The 21,322-nt window shown below is 43.1% G+C and overlaps 1 protein-coding gene across 3 annotated transcripts in view; it reads right to left on the reverse strand.

The window, feature by feature from the left end:
• Positions 1 to 14,839: 14,839 nt before the first annotated feature.
• Positions 14,840 to 21,322, reverse strand: part of RPS6KC1 (ribosomal protein S6 kinase C1) — an 85,492-nt gene continuing 79,009 nt past the window's right edge. For all 3 annotated transcript variants that reach the window (XM_018921282.3, XM_009096406.4, XM_018921283.3), the window contains 2 exons: positions 20,639 to 20,734; positions 14,840 to 17,453 (listed from right to left, as the gene is read on the reverse strand). In XM_018921282.3, coding sequence (XP_018776827.2) covers positions 17,343 to 17,453; positions 20,639 to 20,734 — 207 coding nt within the window. In that variant the 3' untranslated portion in view covers positions 14,840 to 17,342. The remainder of the gene's footprint in view (positions 17,454 to 20,638; positions 20,735 to 21,322) is intronic.

A 21,322-nucleotide genomic window follows, 5' to 3' on the forward strand; every position in this document is an offset into this window, starting at 1 on the left:
AAGATTAAAGCAGTCTCTATCCGAGTACAGAAAGCACAAAGAAATTTGAACTCACAGCTGCAACTGAAGGCAATGGGAGCTGTGCTTTGAACAGATAACAAACTAAGTCCTCTGAAAAATCAGACCATGCATCTCAGATGGGGAACTTAAAATTAGTGAACACTTTTGTACTTAATCTCTTTCTGCCTCAGTTCTTCATCATGAAATGGGGATAATGCTACCACCCAATGCCTCACTGCAGTGCAGTGAAAATAAGTTCATTAATGTTTATGAAACATTCAGTTACCATAGTGATGAGTTCTATAGAAAAGCCCATGTGGAAATTAATATTTCTGTCTTCAGAGCAGGGTTTGAATAGAACACATTTAGTAAGGCCTGGGGCCACACAATGGGGGGAAAAGTAAACAGTAAATAACTTGCCATTGAAAGATAAAAACAATAATCAAATCAAAATGGCCTGTTAAACAAAATATTTTTTAAAGAAATCGTGTATTTCTAAAAAGTGAAATTTTATTTTACAAATTTTTACCAATTTCTTGGTAAAAAAATCCAAGCTGTTTTGCTTTTAACTTTCACTACTCTAGTTTTCTGCTTTTGTCTTCCTAGCCTGGGAGAGAGAGTTTTTTCCTAAGGAGATTATTTAAATTATCTGGAAACCATTATCTTCCACTTTTCAAAAATCAAAACTTTTAACAATTTTGCTTTGGCAAAATACCTGAAAGATTTGTGACATTGGTGTCCTCAAGATTGCCAAGATGAGTTCCTGAACAATCCTGACCCATTCAATCCAGCATTTTTCTCACCAAGTCAGTTTGCAAAGTGGGACTATAGGGTTTATATTAAGAACCATAAGCCCAGGTACTTTCTTTTGGATTGGTTGCAGGTATATCAGGTGCTGATTGGGCAATCAACACAACTATCTCTGAATTTGAGCCATTAACCTCTTGGCCATAAGTAAATCACAGGCAAGTAAAACTGACTCTGCATAACCTGTGCAGATAAATGTGAAGGTGAGAAGACATCCCCTTTTAAGAAGAGAGATGGTTCTGGCAGGAAAAGAGTCTTACCAAGAAACTGCCCCCATAGCCAGTGGCAAGTTCCTATGGCAGGTGCTGGGGGACCCACAGCAAGCACAGATCAGGGATAAATTGGCCCACTTTCCACCATTTCATAACCTGCTTTTGAAACTAGATTCCCATTTTTTCCCTTCAAGCTGTTCTGCAGTCAAAGGCATTGCCTTTCCTTTATGAGAGAACTTTTGCCAAAAAGCAAAGAAGAAAAATCTGAATACACCTACCTTTCATGGAAATCAATTATTTAAGTCTTTCTCCCACTTGTCTGCTTTAGTCATTGCTTTCTCGCGCATCTCTGCCATTGTGCCCAACAGAAATGTCACACAATCATAGAAAGCTTTGGGTCAGAAAACGCCTTTGAAGGTCAACTAATCCAACAGCCCTGCAATAAGCAGGGACATCTTCAGCCAGAGCAGGCTACTCAGAGCCCCATCCAATGGGATCTTGAATGTTTCCAGGGATGGGACACCCACCACCTCTTCAGGCAACCTGTTCCAGTGTTTCACCACTCTTGTTGCAAAACAGTCTTCCTTCTATCTAATCTGAAGCTCTTTAAGTTTAAAACCTCTACCCCTTGACCTATCACTACCTGTCTTTTTAGAAAGTTCGTCCCCCATTCTCTTGTAGCTCCTTTATGCTCTGGAAGGTGCTCTAAGGTCTCCCCAGAGCCTTCTCTTCTCCAGGCTGAACCCCAACTCTCTCAGGCTGTCTGCACAGCAGAGGTGTTCCAGTTCCATGAAAATTTTCATTACCCTCCTCCTTGACCTCCTCCAACAGTTTCATGTTTTTCCTGTGCTGAATACAGTGATAGAGCCTTGTACAGCAGCTTTAATTTCATTTAGCAACAATGCCTTTTGCTGAAAAATGAAGTTTCAAAATGTTGTAGGTGACAAGATTGAGGAAGGGATAATAAACTGCTGGAATTATGTATTGTGCTTGTTTATTGAATTTGATACCAAGCTGGGTTGCTCACTTGCTTTTTTATTTCTGATGAGTAACACTGTTTTCCTGTTAATTTCCAGTTATTTTAAAGCTATGATTAATAGTTTTTAAATATACAATAACAGAATTATTAGAATATATTTCTAATGTTCCTATGTAGGAAGCAAAGGAACCTGTTCACTCATGCAGAACTTCCACAAAGCCAAAACTTCAATGTGTGAGGCAGCAACTGCTCTGAAACCCTTGTTGTCCTCAGCTGTGCTGGGAGGTGCTTCTGCCCCCTTCATTAGCACAGGGTGACTCTCCTACCACACAGGAATTGCTGTGGAGCTGAGCCTGGGAGCCAGCACTCCAGGCAAAAGACAGCATTTCTAGTTAAGCACAGCATCAAATGGGCTTGTGCAATCCACTGTCACAAAATCCCCTTAAAACCAAGACATTAATGGGATTTTAAAAACAATAAATAAATATTTAAAACCCAATAAATTTTAACAACAGTTCAAGCAGATCTAGTTAAAGCTGTTCAAGTAAACAAAGGTATGACGGGTCTAATCTTTCACATTTCAAAGCCAAGTCTGAAACTAATTGGACTTTGCAGGGAACTCCACCTACAAAAAAATTATGTCATGGTTCTTTATGAAAGAGATGTAATTCTCAGGCAGGCCTGGTGCTGAAAAAGAGTGAGGAGCAGGCACTCAGGGCAGTGAGCACTGATGTTATTTCAGAATAACATAATGTTATAATAATGTTTCTCTATGGCACCTAAAGCTGAGGAGGCTGCACCATTGCTGGTGCTGCATGTTTGCTGGGACAAGCAGGGGAAGAAAGAGCAGCTGTGCCTGGAGCCTTCAGTTTCCTGTCACAGGAGTGGCACGGCCTCACAGGCAAGGAGCAAACCAGCCCACAGTTATAAACTTGTCCCACTGAGACAGAGAATCATGCTGTCCTTTTTTACAAACTTTAGGGAGCTGCACCAGGATTACAGAAGCTTTCAGGTTTCCTTTAGGAAAAGCTCTTCTAAACCGAGGCAGCCTAATTATGAGACCTGAGTCTGCTACACAGAGCTCCTGTACCAGAAATGATGTGAGGGCCAATTGCCAGGAATAAACATTTACTGCATCAACAGGTGTTACATGTTATGCATCAATGAGGTGTACATCACCGAAACATAAAGACCCAGCAAGCCAACAGCACAGCTATCAACCAGAACAACACAGCTATAAAATCCTAATTAGCCTCATACACATGTTATGGACATTTTTATTTATTGACATGGTCAAATTAACGGGCAGCAGCATTTATTTTTAATGATAGCCTTGAAATCAGCCCAGGAAGAAAGTTAGCATTAATGTTCAGAATACTGCATGCCATCCACATTTTTCCAGATGAAGGTATATTTTAAAATAATAATTAGATATTGTCACCCTAATTAAGTTACCTTGAGCAGGTGAGAGAAATCCAGTTCTCAGTCAATGCAAATCTTATTTGTCCTATTCTCAAGCTGTACAGGTAAACTGCCAGCAGGAGAAACGCAGCAAGCTCCATGGTTTTAAGTGTGCACTTAATTTAGGTGAATGACAAGCTGTGTCTGTAAAGATTTGTGTTGGTCACCACGGAATGGAAGATTCCTGTGAAGCAGACAAGATGTAATTGCCAGTAAATATCAGTGCTAGCTTGGCCACACAACATTCACAGAGCAGGAGGGAATATCTTGGTATATTTATTATTAGAGTGGGGAATTTTGACAGCCGCCCTAATCACTCTTTGAGACAGGGAAAGAGAAAGCAACTGGGCAGCAGCACAATTATCAGCTGAGTTAGAGAAAGCACACAGAGCAAAGGAGAATGAAGAGCATTTCACAGGGTATTTTAAACAGGTTTACATTTGGATGAAGATATTAGGAGTTTTTGGATATTAAGCACTTGTGGAAATTAAATCATTGCTCCATGCATTTAAAATTTACTCCCTAGAAGTGCCTTCACAAACCAGACTGCCCAGTTTAAAACTTCTGATCTACCCACCTTTAACAAGAATATTCCATATATTGCAAAGAAAGACTGGGAAATTATCTGTGTGTAATAGCTGAACCAAGCAATTTGCATATTTTCATGAATTACTGTAATGTGTTCTGCTTGTAATTTCACTTGTATACAAAGGATCACAGTTGCAAAAGTACTCATGTTCAAAAGTGATTCAGGAGTTTAATTTCATAGTCCAAAATGCTGAGGCACTTAAAAATTAGAAGTTGAAATCATTGTTCTCTTCATTGCACTAGCAAGTTTTGCACTAAATTCTGCTCAGTGGCTTAGATATGGGGTGAAAATTGGAGGAAGAGGAAAACCCTAAACCAGGAGACACTATTTATTAGTGGCTCTTTGGTTCTTTTGACTTGGCATTCACACATGTGCATGCAGATAAACCTGGCTCAATCTACTAAAAAAAAAAAAAAGAAAAAAAAAAGAACCAAAAAAATCAATTTTCACTGAAAGAGTCTCTTTTTTTTTCAGGGAAGAAAAGGTGTGTAAGCTTACCTGAGAAAAAGTTTCCACAGCAATTTTATTTTTAAAAAATGGTGATGAATGACCCACAGTGAAGGTGGGAGAAGGATCCAATTTCTGCCCACAATGGAGAAGAGTGAGGGCATGGTGGGCATCTCGGGCTGCAAGAGCAGGAACAGGATAGGGCATGGGCATGCAGGGCAGGTGCCTGTAGCTCCTGGCCAGTCTCAGCCTCAGTGGGGTCTCTGAGAGGGGCTGAATTATTGTGCCCAGGGAGCTTCCCCCCCATCCTGGCCAAGTCAGGATACATTTTTATAGCCTTTCCTCAAGTGATAGAAATATCGAGGGGATGGCAAAAAATAGGGAAGGGGGGGAAAGGGAGGCTGTTTCTAGTATTTGTCATTATTATAGGTTATATATACAGGAAGAAAGTTAATTAAGCTTTAAAAAATCCATCACACATCAATGGGTGCATTTTAATGAGTACAAAAAGTTGAGATGTTTACTGCCAATTAAAGTGGTTTTTAAATAAGCATTAATTAACACGGAAATTCAGAAGAAAGTTATACCTTGTCAAAGAAAGGCCAGTGCAGTCTATGCCCACTTCTACTCCCATTCATACTCAGATAGTAATTACCACCAACCCTATATTTTCCATAATAATGAGGAGAGGCTGTCATGGCTGTCAAACAAAAACAAAACAAAAAAAAAAAAAAAAAAAAAAAAGAAAAAAAGGTGCGGCACAAAAATACTCTCAATCTGAAGTAAACTTTTGTTTTTAAATATATAATAAAAAGCCACAGGAGACGGCAATGTAGAGCAAGGCAGTGAGTGGGGCAGTCAGGCAGCCATGCCAGGGGCAGCTGCACACACATGGCTCCTCCCTAGGGAGCAGAGACTTTGGAACTTGGGAGGAAGCTTTCCCAAACAGTCCAGCTGAAGAAAGAGGCAAGAAAAGCCAAAAAACAAGCAGTTGTTTCATCCCTAGCATTGTAACTCATTGAGGAGCTGATTCCCATGTTAAAGCCACAGAAGCTGTTTTTTTCCACAAACAAGTGCTGACAGACCAGCTCCATGCTTCCCAAAGTCAGATCAAAGCAACCACTGCAAATAAGTTCAACTTGCATGTGCACTTCCACCCGGTGCAACTGGTGACATGGAAAACAGTATGACCCTCAATTCTGTCACTTCTCCATTCTTAAGGATTTCTTTCTAATTGTCAGGAGTGTCAGCTCTATTTCAGCTAGTGTCAAATCCTGAGGGGAGAGCAAAGGAAGTGATTTCTCCCATTGTTAGTCAGGTGAACACTTAAATATCTTAGGAAAAGCTTCCCTCCCTCAAATGCATCTTAGACACCAAGATTTTCAAACTGCCTTATTGAGAATGGCTTTTCTCCTCAATTCCCCAGCTGTGGAGAGATAAATCCCCACTGCCTTTTCAGCCAACAGAAGAGGCAGGTCCCATTCCTGGTAGCCTAACAAATTTTAGACAGATCTTTGGTGTAGTGTTTTTAAATTAAAACAAACAAACAAAGAAAACCCAAAACAAAACAAAACACAGAAAAGAAGGCTGTAAATATGCACAGTCTCCTGTTCCTGAACCTTGGCATGTCACTCAGACAGTGTGCAGCCTTTCTGTAGCTTGTGTCTATTGGGGAGTATCCGAGAGCCTTTTTCCTACTCCAGGTCCACAGACAATATCTGCAGTGAAATAAAAAAGGAGAGCATTAAAAGTCATGGAAGTTTTGTTGAATTTAGCTGAACAGGGCCTTCAGATCTTGCACTAATCTTTCTAACATACCTGATGGCACTACAGAGGAATATTTTATTGCTAGAAATAGTTGAGCGATTACTTCAGAGAAAGGACGGACGTAACACAAAAGAGTTTCCAAGTGCCGACAGGAAGGAGTGTTGCTCATGCAAAATTCCACATTAGGTGTTACAAAAATAATAAAAAAATCCACCGGCCCTTGTGATGTCTGAACTCCCTGACACTGATATGTGGACAGGGGAACAGAGGAGGAAAACGACAGGGAGAGCAAAGCAAATACACTGGGATGCTTATGACATGCTGAATGCAGGAGCCAAGTGTCACAAGTTGACCCTCTGTGTTTGCACTGAAATTTGACCACTCCAGACAAAATTCCTTCAGTGGGTTTTGCCTGGTTGGAGTTTGGTTGATAATGGCTATTTCTTACAGTACTGTGACATCAGTGCTGTTGAATCAAGATTTCAGAGGAGGAGTTACAACTTTAATTCCTAAAAAAACCATTGTAAGACCTTTAAGTTTTCCTTAGAGGGATTTGACCCAGCTCTGATTAAGGGCTGGAATAAATAAGCATTGTGCATAGAGTGGCACACCAGGAACACAGCTCACTTTGTAACAAATGAGCTGCACACATCCAAGGAAAACGCTCTCTCCATGATGATTGCAGAAAAGCCCTGTTGTATTCCTTGCTAGAAAATCTCTGACTTCCTGCAGCAGAGCTGCCCAGTGCTCAGGGTGGATGTGTTGTACATCATCCTCTGGGACTCCCATGGCAGAAACACCTGGACACCAGCACAGGGGGTCCTCATCATGCAGGAACAAGGAAAACAAGAGAGAAAGTTGTGGTGGATATAAATCATCTACATCTTTGTTATTAGGGCAAACATGGCACTGGGATGGGGAGCATCTGGGAAATATCAGGCACCTGAAGAGAGACTGAAGAGCTCAGTCCCAGCAGGATCAGTGGTATCAAACACTGTGGCTTCAGCCCCATTTTTTCAGGCCCTCTGATGTGAAGCCATTAGCTGTCAGTTCTCTGGGGCTGAGAATGTTCTCTCCTTCAGGCTTCCATGGGTTGTATGAGATTGCAGCATAAAGACAAAATAGTGCTACCTCACTGAAGAAAGAACAGGATGTTTCCTCTCTTATCATTTTTTCTCTTATCCATCAGAGTTTTGGGTTGGTGTCCTTCTCCAGCTGGTCCAATTCACACTTAGTTGGAATGGGGACTATACCAGCCCCACTACTGCTAGGAATTCTTGGTGCTTTGGGTTTTGCATAATAAAAAAAGGTTAGCCTCTAGCCAAAAATCCTGTTCAAAAAGACCAGTGGGAATAACAGTCATACTATCAACAGCAGGGTTAAAAAATGGAAACCTGAAGAAGCCCAATCTGCCTTCAGTCATGTTTTGGAAGCTGTACTGACCCAGCTCTGAAGGTGGACTCTGAATTCAACTGACTGTCAGAGCTCTGCAGTTAGTTTCTTAAAATGATGAAAGATGAAGGACAGAAAAAAAGTTTTTGTTTAAAAAGGCCTAGCTGAAGGTTGACTTATGCTTTAAGCCAAAAGTGATTCTAATTCTTCCAAAATTCCTAATCTCATTCAGAGTGTTGGGATTTTTTTAATATTTCTCATTCATATAGAAATATTTTAATAGCCCCATAAACTTGTACAACTCTTGGGCCTCAACATACAAGCTATAAGGATGTACTAAAAAGAAGGGAACATGCTTTTAAAATGTTAGAATGAAAAGAAAACCAGCATTTCTGCAGCAAACCACACTTTTGGTGGCTAGGACACAAGTCAGAACCAAGTCCATCTAGAAAAAGACTAAAAAATGAATGAAAGTAAAAACTGCTGTCATGTGAATGATAAAACCAACATTCAACAAATAACTTGGTTGTAAATGGAGCCCCCTCAGGAGGCACATATATGGAGAGAGGAGGAGGTATTCCCTTGGAAGTAATGTAGGAGCTGTCCAGGCTCCTAAGGCTTGGAGGGAGGGTGCCTGGTCTAGCCAATAAGCAAAGCTGTGCCCACTCCTAAGATTGTATTTTATGCTGGGATTTTTTTAGATAAATCCATGAAAAAAACCCCTACCTGTACTCTCTGAAATCAGTGGAAACCTGATTTCTTTGCATGCTGATCTCTGCAGCCTTATCAGACACAGCTGGCCAGGTGAAGTGTCCTTCCAGAGGGCACAAGCATCATGACATAAGTGTAAGTCTTAACATACCCAATGTCTTGCAACAACACCAGGACTTAAAAAAAAAAAAATGAAAACATCAGACAATGTTGGCTTGGCCTGGACTTGCCAGGAAACTGATAAAAAGTCTTAAAACCCAGCAGCACCACCAGGTTCAGCTCCATAAATAGTTACAGCTAAAGGACAGACAGCTTGCCTGTACCAACCACTTCAAGCATGCACAGCTTTATTTGTGATCCTGAAAGAAATGCACATCTCCTTCACTGCCACATAAACATAGTGACCCATCTCTCTAAAAACCAACGTGACAGCTCTACATTTTTTGTACAACTGAGCAATAGGTTCCCATTTCAGTGAGGCCTTCTCTTTTGGTCACCCCTCAATAATACATCTTTAGATTAGAAAATCACTCGCACACCAGAAACATTTTGAAAGGGCTAAGGGAATGCCACACTGTAAAGAGGGTCCAAAGAAAATCTCCAAAGACATCTCTCTTTTTTCCATTGACTGCGTGGCAGGAGCCCTGATTTACACCTCTCTACCTGTTCAAGTGACAAAGGTCAACAGAAAATTTCCAAAACGGAAATAAATCTTTAATTTTAGATACTACATTTCCAGAGATGAGGCCAACAATGTGACAAGATAGTATGCTGGTATGAAGGTGGATATTATTGTGAAATGGGTGGGAGGTCAAAAAGCCACCCCTGAGCTACAGACCAGTAGCACAAGTTCCATATCCCTGTGCCAGAAAAGCCAAACCAAAACATAAATCCTCACGTGCCTTTGCACACATGCTGCAAACCAAGGTGTGGGACTCCTAAAGGGGCCGTGCCAGTGCTGGTGTCACATCACAGACAGGACTTAAGGTCTGCCAAGAGAGCTGCTAGCTCCATTGTAATGACAGCTTGCCAGATTTTTTTATTTGAAAACCAAAAATTAAACACTTTCTAGAAGGAAAAACAAAAGAGAGAGAAAAAGAATTTTTCTAAAATCTAATTGATATAACAAAAAAAATAGAGTACTGTGTTTCCAAGAGGGTCTAAATAAAAAGACACCCTGAAAACCTCACATGAAACAGCTCTGAGCATTCAGAGGTTTCTCATGCATTGTATTGTAAAACAGCAGCTCATTCTTTTCAGAGCAGCAGAGGTAAGAGCACACAAATGATTAAACAAGCAGGTTTAACTATCTTGCACTGAAGAGGAATTTGTCAACATGGGCTCGGTATTTATGCAGCTCTGCAGCAAATACTGTGTGGTGCAGGAGTCAAACAGCTGTCTGTCAATAAAGCTATTCTCCTCGCTGGAACATAATAGCACAGACTCAACATGACCCTCAGAGGCCTCTTTAAGCTGCCTGGCTGTCTCCTCCTTCCCCATCCCTCCAGAGTCCTTCACCAGCAAGCTCTGAATTAAAAGGGAGAGGGAAAAAAAAAAAAAAGAAATAAAAAAAAGTATTAGAGTCTTTTCTACCTATCTTAATATTAAAAGTGACTTAACCCTGGGCAAGTCAGTCCACACACACAAGCCTGAGCTAAAGCAAAGTTAGGGAAAGACAGCTTTGATTCACCGCACGTGAAGGGCTACTGACAATCCCTTTTAATAGAGCTTGCAACATTAATGTAGCCAGAGCCACATGTGACACCCATTAGGGCCAGGGAGAGCTCCCACGCATATATTTCAAGGAAGCAGTAGATTCCCTGGTCCCAGAAGCTGTCTTCATTACAAAAGTCTAATGCATTTTTTATTATTCAGCCTTCAGTGGAAATGTCACCTTTCTAAAGCAAGCTGTTATCGTGTGTTTCCCATGCCAAACACATGGCCTCTAAGGAGAGGGTTTTATCTCTACATTTTTAGTGATTTGTATTTCTCTTTCAAGGAGCTCCATGCCTTAAGGCACCTGAAACGCTCACAGCACAAGAAGGTGAGGTTACACGGGATGCTGCCGACGAGGACAAAAAAACCCAGGGCCGGGAGCTGGCGCGGCTTCCAACAGTAGCCGCCCTAGCCGATAATTCACCTCCTTTAGCAGATTTAATTATTATCCCTGTTCTTGGTTGGGACCACATCCTCAAAGAAGCAGGGCGCCCACCAAGCGCCGCCACCGCCGCCTGGCAGCGCAGCCAGCACCACTGCCCGGCGCCTGCCAACCAGCCAGATGCTGCCACATATTGGCATCTGGGGCCTGGAAAAGCAACTGCGGGCTCCGTTTGGCGGCGAATCCTGACCCCGACAACTGAAGGAGACAAAAGGAAGATAGACGGGAGTGGGGGGCGGAAATCTCTCCTGACAATTTCGCTGGTAAAGATTTAGACAAAAACCTATTGTTTCATCGCTCTCCAAATGAATAAGTTTCGGAGAGGAGAAGAAAAAAAACCCGCCCGGCATATTCTAAATGCTGTCAGAGTCCAGGGTGCGAGGACAAGGGATTATTTATGAAAAGAAATAATGAGGAAACCAGATGCCTGCCTTTCTCAGCCCTCTGTGCTCCAGTCACCCTAACGGGGCTTGTGCAACCCTGCTCATCAAAGACTTCTCAGCCTTAAAACGCGGGGCAGGCTCTCAGTAACTCTTCCCATCTCTGCCACCAGGCAAAATGCCCTCCCTGTTTTATAGGGAGGCCCCCACAGTAAATCAGAGGCACAGCAAAGGCTGAGGGAAGACTAGCAGACCTCACACCAGCCAGGGAGAGTAACTGAACAGCCATATTAACTGCACCCACCAGAATACCAAAGAAACCAAATCAACATTAAAAAAAACCCAAACAACAAAAACCAACCAAATTTTAAAAATCCACGCTTATTTCACTAACACCAGGACTGAAACTGCATGGGTGTGCTTAAAGTAGGAAAAAGACCAAGCTTTCTATACCTGTTTCCAATGAAATTGGCTTCTCTCTGTAATTGAAGGGTAAGCTCCTGACCCCAGAAAAGTCAATGGGAAAACTCCAAGTGATGTTAATGGGGTTGGGACTTCACACTGTGCAGTTGCTTTACCCTGGAAGGTGATAAACTCAGGACTCTGCAGTATCCCAGAGCACCTGTCAAGGGCCTGCAAGGAGCTGGAGCAGCCAGGGTCCTTCTCAGGGGAACTCCCCTCTCACCTCAACCTATTGTGTTTGCTGGGCCTGGCAGGGGCTGTTCACAGGGGAGTTCTCTGAGGCCAAAGAAGGCATGGTGCTGGAAAGGATGGAGACCAAGGCAGCAGAGTAGCAAATTTTAAAATCTGGAGAAAGGGTATGTGCCACTTGGCTCATGATCCATGCTGTTGAAGTAGCTCTTCTCCATGCCTGGCTTGTAAAGGAAGATTATGAGCTGGCAAATATCAGACCACAGAGCACAAGCAAGACCCCGAGTGGAGCATGGCTGGCCAGAGCCATGCTCTAAAACATGGCATACTACCAGTCTCTCTCATGGAGGTTCCTTCCTCGTTATCCCACCCCTGCGCGAGGTGCCGTAAAACTCTCATTACTCACACACTGCTGGGGGAACCAGTTTCCTAGCGCTTTCACAATCCCTGTACTTTCGTATTGTGGGAGTAATCCTCTCTCTTTGCTTCACCAGTTCATAGGGATAACAGCTGTATTTAATAATCTGCTCCTGTGTCCCAGAATTTTGGAGCAGCATTTCAGAATCAAGGGCACAGAAAGGGCAAGAAAATCTATGACCAAGGCTGAAGGATGTAACCCAGGACCCGGATGGAGAGAGCTGAGGAAATCTAGAAAATACCCTGGAAATAAATGGCTCAGCTCATGGAATGGGATGGGAAAACTGGCACAAGTGAGGTTGTATCAAGGCAAAACATCTCTTCTCCAAGGCAAAGCAAAAACAGGTTATCAAGGATCTGCTAAGGAAGACCACTGACCCCAACAACTGCTCGTTCCTTTTCTGGTCCATCTTTATCCAGCTCCACCACTTGGCAACAGCCTTGCTTATTACCCCCAAAAGACTTTTCTCAAACTTGCCACCCTTAGGATCTCAGCAGCAAAGCATCAAGGTGACCACCCACAGTCTACCCAAGACAGCACTAATTCCCCACTGCCCAGAGCTGCACGTGTCCCCCGCCTTCCCACACATCACAGAGCCACTGCAGTCCTCTGGCAGCAGCACTAATCCCTCCTGATGGGTCCCTGGGCCAAGAAGATGGAGACAGAGCAGCCTTTGGAGAAGGAGAGCCTCTGATCTGCCAAGAGACAGCGAGGTCCTGTTGGGGCAGCACATCAAGCTGTCACCCACTGCCAGGAGTCTGGAGCATCCTCTCTGCTGTACCCTGATTAGCCTCCTCTGCCCCGCAGCAGGGGTGCAGATTTCACTGCACAGCACCAGCATGTGGTGGGATCACTTCCACCGCTTTGCCACTCACAAGTTGGGATTTTCTTGAGGACAACGCAACCTTTGGGCCAGGGCTGCCCAGCTCTGCTCATGCAGATGGCTCAGGCAGGAACCAGCCCTCCACCGGCCCCGCGGCGCAGCAGCCAGCCCTGCGCTGCCAGTCTCAACCCCTGCTGCCAGCAGCAGCTGCTCGGCACCTTTCAAGCAAGTCCCATTCCCCCTCTGGGACTTGGCTCTGCCACCCCTTCCCAAACGGCAGCTGGAGCTACACGAGGCACCCTGTCCTGGGGGCTGCCAGCATCCCTGCTGCTGCCTGGCCCAGTCCCCCACCCCCCCCTGGCCCCCAGACCCACTCCCCTAAGCGGGAGCTCACCCCAGCCCAGTGACCTTGCCGCAGCCCTTGTCCCCGTGCAGCACCATGGTGTGACACCCACAGCGGGCCCGGCCCTCGAGGCACAACCACACGGAAGGTCCTCAGGCACCAGGGTGGCCACAGCCCCAGATCTGGCCCTCTCTGCGCCCCAAGCTACCCTTTGTTGGGGGGCACATGCCAAACAACCACCATTGATGTAGGGTGGTGCCACGAGCCCCTGCAGAGCAGAGCCTGTGGGGGGCTGCTGGGCGGGAGCATGGCTGAGGGGAACAGCAGGCCCCGGCCACGCGAGGGGCCTCTCCAGCGGCATCTCCCACAGTCCCCTCAGGACACCACGCAGCCAGCACAGCAGACCTCAGGGAACAGGCCACTGAGGTAGGGAAAGGGCAACGTTCAGCAGGGCCTGCTGCAGCAAAACAATCCCGCACACCAAACTTCTTGGGGCCTGCAAAAAGCTGTGGGGCTCTGATGTGACAGCCACGGGTGGCTCAGGAGACGCACGGAGCTGAGGGGCGGCTGCCAGAGGTGCTGCTGACTGGAGGAAGGGGATGGTGCCCAGCCACAGGATGGCACGTGCCAAGGCCCAGGAAATGGCTCCTCACATGGAGCAAGGGCCAGGCAGCAGCCAGGAGCCAGAGCACTCAGCTCACAGCACAGCCCTCGCAGAAAGCAAAAACCCAAAATACTAACAGTTGTACTTTTTCATTTCATTGCTAAAATCCCTACCATAGATCTCACTACAGGGAAGTTTCTGTTTCTCCAGCTTCCTACTTAGTGTCCTTGAGAAAACAAATGATACCACACAAAAAAAAAAAAAAAAAAAAAAAAATCCAATAGTGGTTTACTTCGCACTTCCCTGTACCTTGTTATGCTGAGTGCTTCATTTAGAGAGAGCTGACCTCCCAGCCTTCTTCATCCCAGTGCCCTTCGCTGCGGGGACACACCAAGGAACAGGTTAGCACTGGCAAGAGGAGCCGGGTGGATGTTCCGGCACAGGTAACCCTGCCAACTCAGCATCCCAAAGGTGCGCCCGGAGTCAGCGTGACAGTGACTGCTGTCTGCGAGGTGATTTTCACAGGAGACACAGGAGCTGTGCTACAAGAAGAGAAGCTGTGAATACAGCCATTCAAAGTTATGTCCCTTGTATTTCATGAAATGCAATTTCTCCTATAGGTCTGGGCAGGGGCCCAGGCTTACCTCACGGCAATTCTACCCAGGGAAAGCCTTTGAACATTTTGTATCCCAGTTTTTCTTAGTAGGACACAAAGAATATTACAGGGTGGTTCAACAGGGTGCAAAGAATTACCACTTTGAGATGCCCCAAGTGTGCAATCTGCTGTACCTGAACATCCAGAGGAGAATAGGAAAATCTATACATTTATTTTACCATGTTTTACACAGACTGTAGCTAATTCTTGGGGGGAAAAAAAAGGCACTGATTTGTTTTGCTGTTAGCTGTTAGGTGTAACAGAGGGAAGTGGGAATGAACACTCATCCAAATGGATGTGTGCATCACAGGGCTTTATAACAGGCACCAAAAAGAAGGTATCTAGATCATTTCAACTCATTAAAGCAAAGGACAAAAAACACTGATCAGGTAAGGTCAGTCTTCAAGAACTAAATGTGAAGTTCAGAAAGCCAAGGTCTGAATTGGGTTTGAAAGGTTTTGTTTATTAAAGGAATACATGTAAACACCAATACAACATAATACATGTTCAAGGAAAAAATAAAAATAGAAGCAGGATTGGTTTTGTGCAATTAACTCCAGACCATGCTTCCCTTGACAAACAATTATCTGAGTCAGTGGTAATGTTACAAATACTTGTAGCATCTCAAAAGCTCATTTCTGGCAAGTCATACTGCCATTCCTTCTACTCTCCATGATCTGGATTTCCTCACTACTAACATACTTGAAAAAATATGTTGGTGTCATTAACTAAACTGAATGCTTTGCAGTGAGAGTTACTGATCATCTGGCTTCTGCCAGAACAGGGTTCTCCTGCTGCTGCTCACAGAAACCAGCTTGTGCTCCGGTGCTGTCTTATCCTGCTTTTGCTTACAGCCAGCACACGAGCACAACCTGAACACAACAGCATTTCGAAGTAACATGGAAAATACCTATTTGTACAGTTATCACCAGGCAAATGCAATGGGACAGATCAACACAGGCAGTGGCATTATCTGGTGGCTGGGCTAGAGAGCCCCAGGGAGGGAGTCAGGTGGCTGAGGGGAGGGAGGCTTTCCTTGAGCGACGAGCCCTCTCCAGAGTGCCAGCCAGGGCAATGCTGGAAGGAAGCTGGGGATCAGCTTGGTCTCTGCATTAGAGATTTCCGAGCCACTCGGCACAGGAAGTTGTTCCTGTGGCTCACCTGAGGGAGTTCCTGTTATGAAGCCAGAGGGTGGCGGGTTGAAACGCAGCTTCTGTGGGTGATGTAATCTTGGACGGCCCTGGGTAGGCAGTGATACTAGTGACCTGGTTACAACCTGCAGTGTTGTGACAGCCCCTCTGCTGGCCTGGTGATCACAAGAAAGGGAAGGAAAAAAAAAAGAGGGGAGTGGAATAATTTTAAAAGGAAAAAAAAAACCTTCCAGATTTCCTTTGTTTAAGTGAAGCATTTTCCTTTTCCACTTTATTTGAATACATCGACCTGGTGTCTAACAGATGGAGACTGTACAGATGCACTTTTGGGAGTGCCCATAAAATACACTGCTAAAATACAAATGGAAGGATACCTTTTTTTTTTTTTTTTGAGTTGTAAATTCAATAATCGTTGCTGTCACCTCACTTTCCCAATGGAATTTGCCCTTTGTTCTCCGGATAAAGCTGGGCAGAAGAAGAAAAGGGGGGGAAAAAAAGAGTGCAAGCAAAGGGAATATTTAGGAAAAAACCCATGGATACATAATCTGTACATTGCAGTGTACAGCGTTTGTACATCAGGAACCCATACAGGCATGGCTGCTTAGCAGCACTAGCAGCACACAGCAAAATATTCTGCATGTCTTATATTCTTCTCCCATTCTCCAGACATTTCTAGCAAACAAACAGGTCAGCTAATTGGCTCCTGCCCAAGTCTTACCCACTAGGGTTTGCTCAGAGATGTCACTTAGTCATTTGGCATGAGCAAATCCCAGGCTTCTTCCTGTTCAAGCAGCAGAGTGAGTGAAGGCTTTCTTTGATTTATTAAGACTATTAACAAACAAACTGGGGAGTTCAGAAGCTTCCTCAAGTACAAGAACACGAGCAGAAATGTTTTTTTCCTGAAGTAGCAGCTAAAAATAGGACACTTAGAGGAAGTAAAGTTCATTAAGTGATAAAGCAGTGGCTGCAGCGATGAAAGAAGAGTTTTTCCTTTTTTATCTATATATTTATTTAGTGTTATGTGTTCTTGCTCCTTATTAGAGTGCTAAAGCAGTGTTTATCCAGCTGAGGAAAAGAAGATTTCCCTTTCTGTAGTGACTTTAACATGTAGCTCATCAAATACAATAGTCAAGAGTTTTAAACAGACATTGCCAGCCAACAAAGTACAACATTTGACAGCATTATTTGCCTTTTATATGCTCTTTCCAGAATGGGAAATGATATGCTATTTTCAAGACACATTCCTCAGTACTATGCAACAGCTTTCTTAATTTTTAATGGATATATTATTTTTAATGTGTCAACTTTTGTATAAAGCATTTTAGCATTTTATTTAGTATTTTCTTTAGCATAAACTGTTAATAAATTATTTGCTTTTTCCTTCCCTACCCCCCCAAGAGCTGCACTTAGCATAGGGTCTATTGACACAATAAAAAAATGCTTTCAACTGGCACTGTCTATAGACACTTCCATCACCGGACAAAGCACCAGGAGGACATTCCTGCCCCTGCTTATCTGGCAGTGCCAAACATGCTGCCCAGGAGCTGCCTCACAAACCTTCCTTTGATGAAAGGACTCACACACACATAGCAACCAGCTGTGGTAAAAATAAGCCAGCACCCTGTACAACCAGTGATTCCTGTTAAAAGTGTTCACTTTTGGCTCTGTTGCTCCAGCATCCTTTAGCCATTACATCCAAGTGGTTTGAGACATCCAAAGGAAGCGAGTCAGGGTGCTCCTGCACCAGAGAAACTTGTCCAGTTGACCTGAGTTTGTTCAGAGGGCATGTGTCTCTCATCTCTGCAGATCTGCCCATTCTATAAGGGCAAAAAATGGATGAGATTTGATGTCTTCAACACCAGCAACGCCAGCACCAAGACGCTCTGCAGGATTAAACTGCAAAAGCTTGACATAAAAGAAAAAACACACGATTCAGTGAGTAAGAACAAAAACAACTGCTTAAAAGTTCCAGAAAGGTCTAAGGTAAGGGACATCCTACTGTTTTCCTGCTCTATGAATTACTTTCAAGAGTGCAAAAGCATACTTGAAATTCCTAAAATCCAGTAAATGGAAGAAGACTCTCCTTTCCTTGAGTATCAGTCTTACAGTCTTCAGAGACTACTGATCACAGCATGCAATTCCCAGAAGCACTGCACACTGGGACTTCATTTCAAGTGTAACCTCATTTTAAAAAGAGACAGCAGCAGCCAGAGCCTGCATCAGTAGAACTCTGGACGCTGCGTTTGCTTCATGTTAACCTTTGCTCACACCACTGTGTTATGGCTACATCAGGGACAGCAGTCTGTAACTTTCCGTTTCATAAATTTTGACTTGGTCCTAAACTATCAGGATAACATACCCAGCTCTCCATTTCCTAAAAAAAAAAAAAAAAAAAAGTTTTAAAGAGTCCTACAAATGGCCTAAAACTGAAAAGTCAAAACCCCAGTGAAAGAAACAAAACAGCCTAATGGCTTCATGGAAATTTCCTGAAACTCAGCACCTCATTTGCTTTTTAGTTGTACATCACATGCTGAATTCATGTGAAAAGGAAATCACAATATTTACATCTGTTTAAAGATACCAATCCATATAAAAGGGAATGCAAAGGTAAACTCCAAAGAGACTAATAAAGACACACAAACATATTTTGCAGTTTTCAAGAAGTGTTTATACTCTATTCAATTACAGCCAGTACAAAGGCACAATCTCTTGCTTGCTTTTTCTGCAACAGCTAATAGGATAACTTCTCCCTGTTGTCACTTGGAAAAATGTGTATTCATATCTTGATGCAGTCAACATCTAAGTGAGCCTACATCCATAAACATAGGAATTTACACATTTTAAGATGGCTCTGCTATTTGCAGTCATAGTGTCACACAGTAAGAGAAGCTTGCTGACAGTGAACGGTGCTGCTCTGGTATCTCCCACAAGCCACAGATGCAGCCAGGGTGTATCTGCCTTCCATGGAAATATAGGCAGCACCAGCACAGAGAAATCATGCACGGTCACTTATTTTCTGGAGTTTGTCCTTCCAGAATAACTTTATTCTCAGAAAACAAATGTAAACTGAAATAGATACCTATTGAAAAGTCACATTGCATATTTTGTTGGTAGTAGAACTTGAAGGTTCCTGAAAACAAAAACCTGAGTGCAAAATTCCTAAACAACATCAAAAAACAACTTTATCTTTCAGCAGAAATAAACAGATCTCTGTTTTTCAGATGCTGGCTAAATGAAGAAGATGTTTACAATGAAGTCACCTGGACTGGAAGCCACAGCAGGAGACAACGCCTGACACAATTTTCTGTATAGCTGAACACTGATCCCAGAGAGTTACTCTGTGATGTTTTGACCTGTTTACCCTTGGCAGTGGGGGGAAGGAAAGTCGCAATGACAAATTGCTATCCATGCCAAGAGAGCTCTCTTCCTTTTCCTGACAAGGCTTCCTCAACAATGAATGGCAGCTTCCTTGGATAGTCACACAACAAAAACGTGATTTACTGCTTCATATAGCCAAACCTCCACCAGAGAAGTCACCACTCTACACTAGACAGCTTGATCTAACAGGCACTGGGGAGACTGTTCTCTGAACAGACATGGCCTTGTAACACAGCTGTGAGTGGCAGAAATACATTTGCCACTTAAACCCACCAGTGGAAAAACAGACATTCTTTGGTGTCGTGGTTTGAGATTTGGCATGTGCGAAAATAGGCAATACATTGGAATTGTACTAATACTAATAGTAGTACTAATAATACTATTAATACTAATAATACTATATTAATTAGTATTAGTCTACAGCAAAGAAAAATCCTGCACTGGCAGGAACACATGGACTGGACGACTTCATTTGTCTTGTAGTCTTAATGGGAGAATTCCCTTCATTAAATGTGATTTTGCTTTCCTCCAGCTATTTGTCTCTTATAGCATCTGTGGAAGAAGGTAAAAATTTGCTGCCATCCAACTATATAAATGCAGAATATATAGAAATGGCATTTTTCTTCAGTCATTTCACTTTCTACCTTTGCCAGACATGTACTTTCACCTTCAGTGACTTCATGTCACTTGGTCAAAATAGGTGGTATCCAAACATACAGTTCCATTTCCACTAATCATTTCACAGTAACAGCACAGAAATAAATCTCTCACTGGGTTTTCTTAATCACTGAATTTTCAAAATCTGTTTCCTTTGTTTTCTTCAAGAAATACTTTTTCCACTCTGCTCTGTTGAAAACTACATCTAAGTCATGCCACTTATTTATGTACCTGCTAGCAAGATCCTCTTCAAAGCTGAACAGCACAATTCACATATATTGCTGCTTCTTCTCAAGTGGAACAGGTGAGATCTAGGCACCACTTCCACAGCTATGTCAAAGTTAACTAGCAGGAAGACTGCATTAATTGAATTTCAAGACCCTGTACTATATGTTCAGTTATGACTACCTAAAGCTAAGAGTAAACTAAAACCATCAAACAGTACTATTCCCATTAATTTAAAAATGGTGTATCAGTCTGGAAGCTGGTCTATATCTTACAATTTTGCCTTTTGTCCAACCTACCCACTTATCTTCTGACTACAAAAGCCACTGGATTCACCATTTAAAGTACTTTTCTTTAAAAATGGCATCCAGAAGGTTTCCTGGAGGAGAGCTACACACTTTCAACCACAGCTAGGTCATACCTTCAAATCAGTGTCCTACAGGTTTCATAGCACTTTGAGCTATTTTGCTGAATTGGCATCAGCATTTTTTACTTTATTTCACTACAATGTTTCCACTAACATTTAGGGCAGAATTCCTAAAATGTTCATGCATCACCAGCAGGTGTTTCCAAAGCATTTGCCAAACTTGTTCTTTGAAGAAATGGCAAAGCACTCCAGTTTTCTACAGACCCAGCTGGCAGCAGAAGTCAAAGTTTGCAAATGCAACAAGACAACTGGGCAAAATTCATCAGTGCTGACAAAAGGGCCATCCATGTTCCTACCAGCAGCTTTCTGGTTTTACATTTACTTCACCAGAACAAGTTAGGTGGGTAAGTATTTGTCCCATCCACACATGCACATAGAGAAAACAAATTCTCCCCTCACCTACCTGCTGAATCAGTGATCTGGCCTCCTTTGATACATGGTCTGGTATATTCAAAGAAGTATGAGTGTTTATTCCTGATGGATGGCATTCAGCCAGAGACTGGAGGAGAAAAGGAAAAAGGGAAAAAATAAATCAAAGCAGGAAGGCATATTTATTAATTTCAAAACTGCAGTGTTGGATTATCTTCTACTCTCCATGCAAATTTAACACACAAAGCCAAAATTCAGTGCTTCCTAGTATGAAGTACTGGTTCTGGAAGGAATGTCTAAAGGTGCTGAAGAGGTCCCTGAGTTAGAGCTTTAGAACATTTACATCTTAAAGCTTCTGTTCTATTGCTCAAATCTGAAGAGCATGGGAATTTGGTGGACTTTGCTGTCTCTGTGCAGAGCCACCAAACAATCACCAGTTTGATCTGGCTGAGCACTCTTTGTCTCAAAATATGAAATAATGTGTAACAACAATATACGGCTTCTACACAGTCGCAGGAAATATTACTGGAAGTATTAGGGCAAAAGTTTTGTACATGTACAGATGGAATGTTAGAGAACTTGGATTTCACTGTAGCTTAAGAAGGTAGCATAGTTTTGATTATTTTCTCAGTCCATAGTTTGGTACAGCTCTATTAAGTTGTTCTGCTGAAGGCTGAGCATGTTTTGTTTCTTGGGTCCCATGCAGACTAAGCAAATT

The sequence above is a fragment of the Serinus canaria genome, chromosome 3, assembly GCF_022539315.1.
Source record: "Serinus canaria isolate serCan28SL12 chromosome 3, serCan2020, whole genome shotgun sequence".
Lineage (NCBI taxonomy): Eukaryota > Metazoa > Chordata > Aves > Passeriformes > Fringillidae > Serinus > Serinus canaria.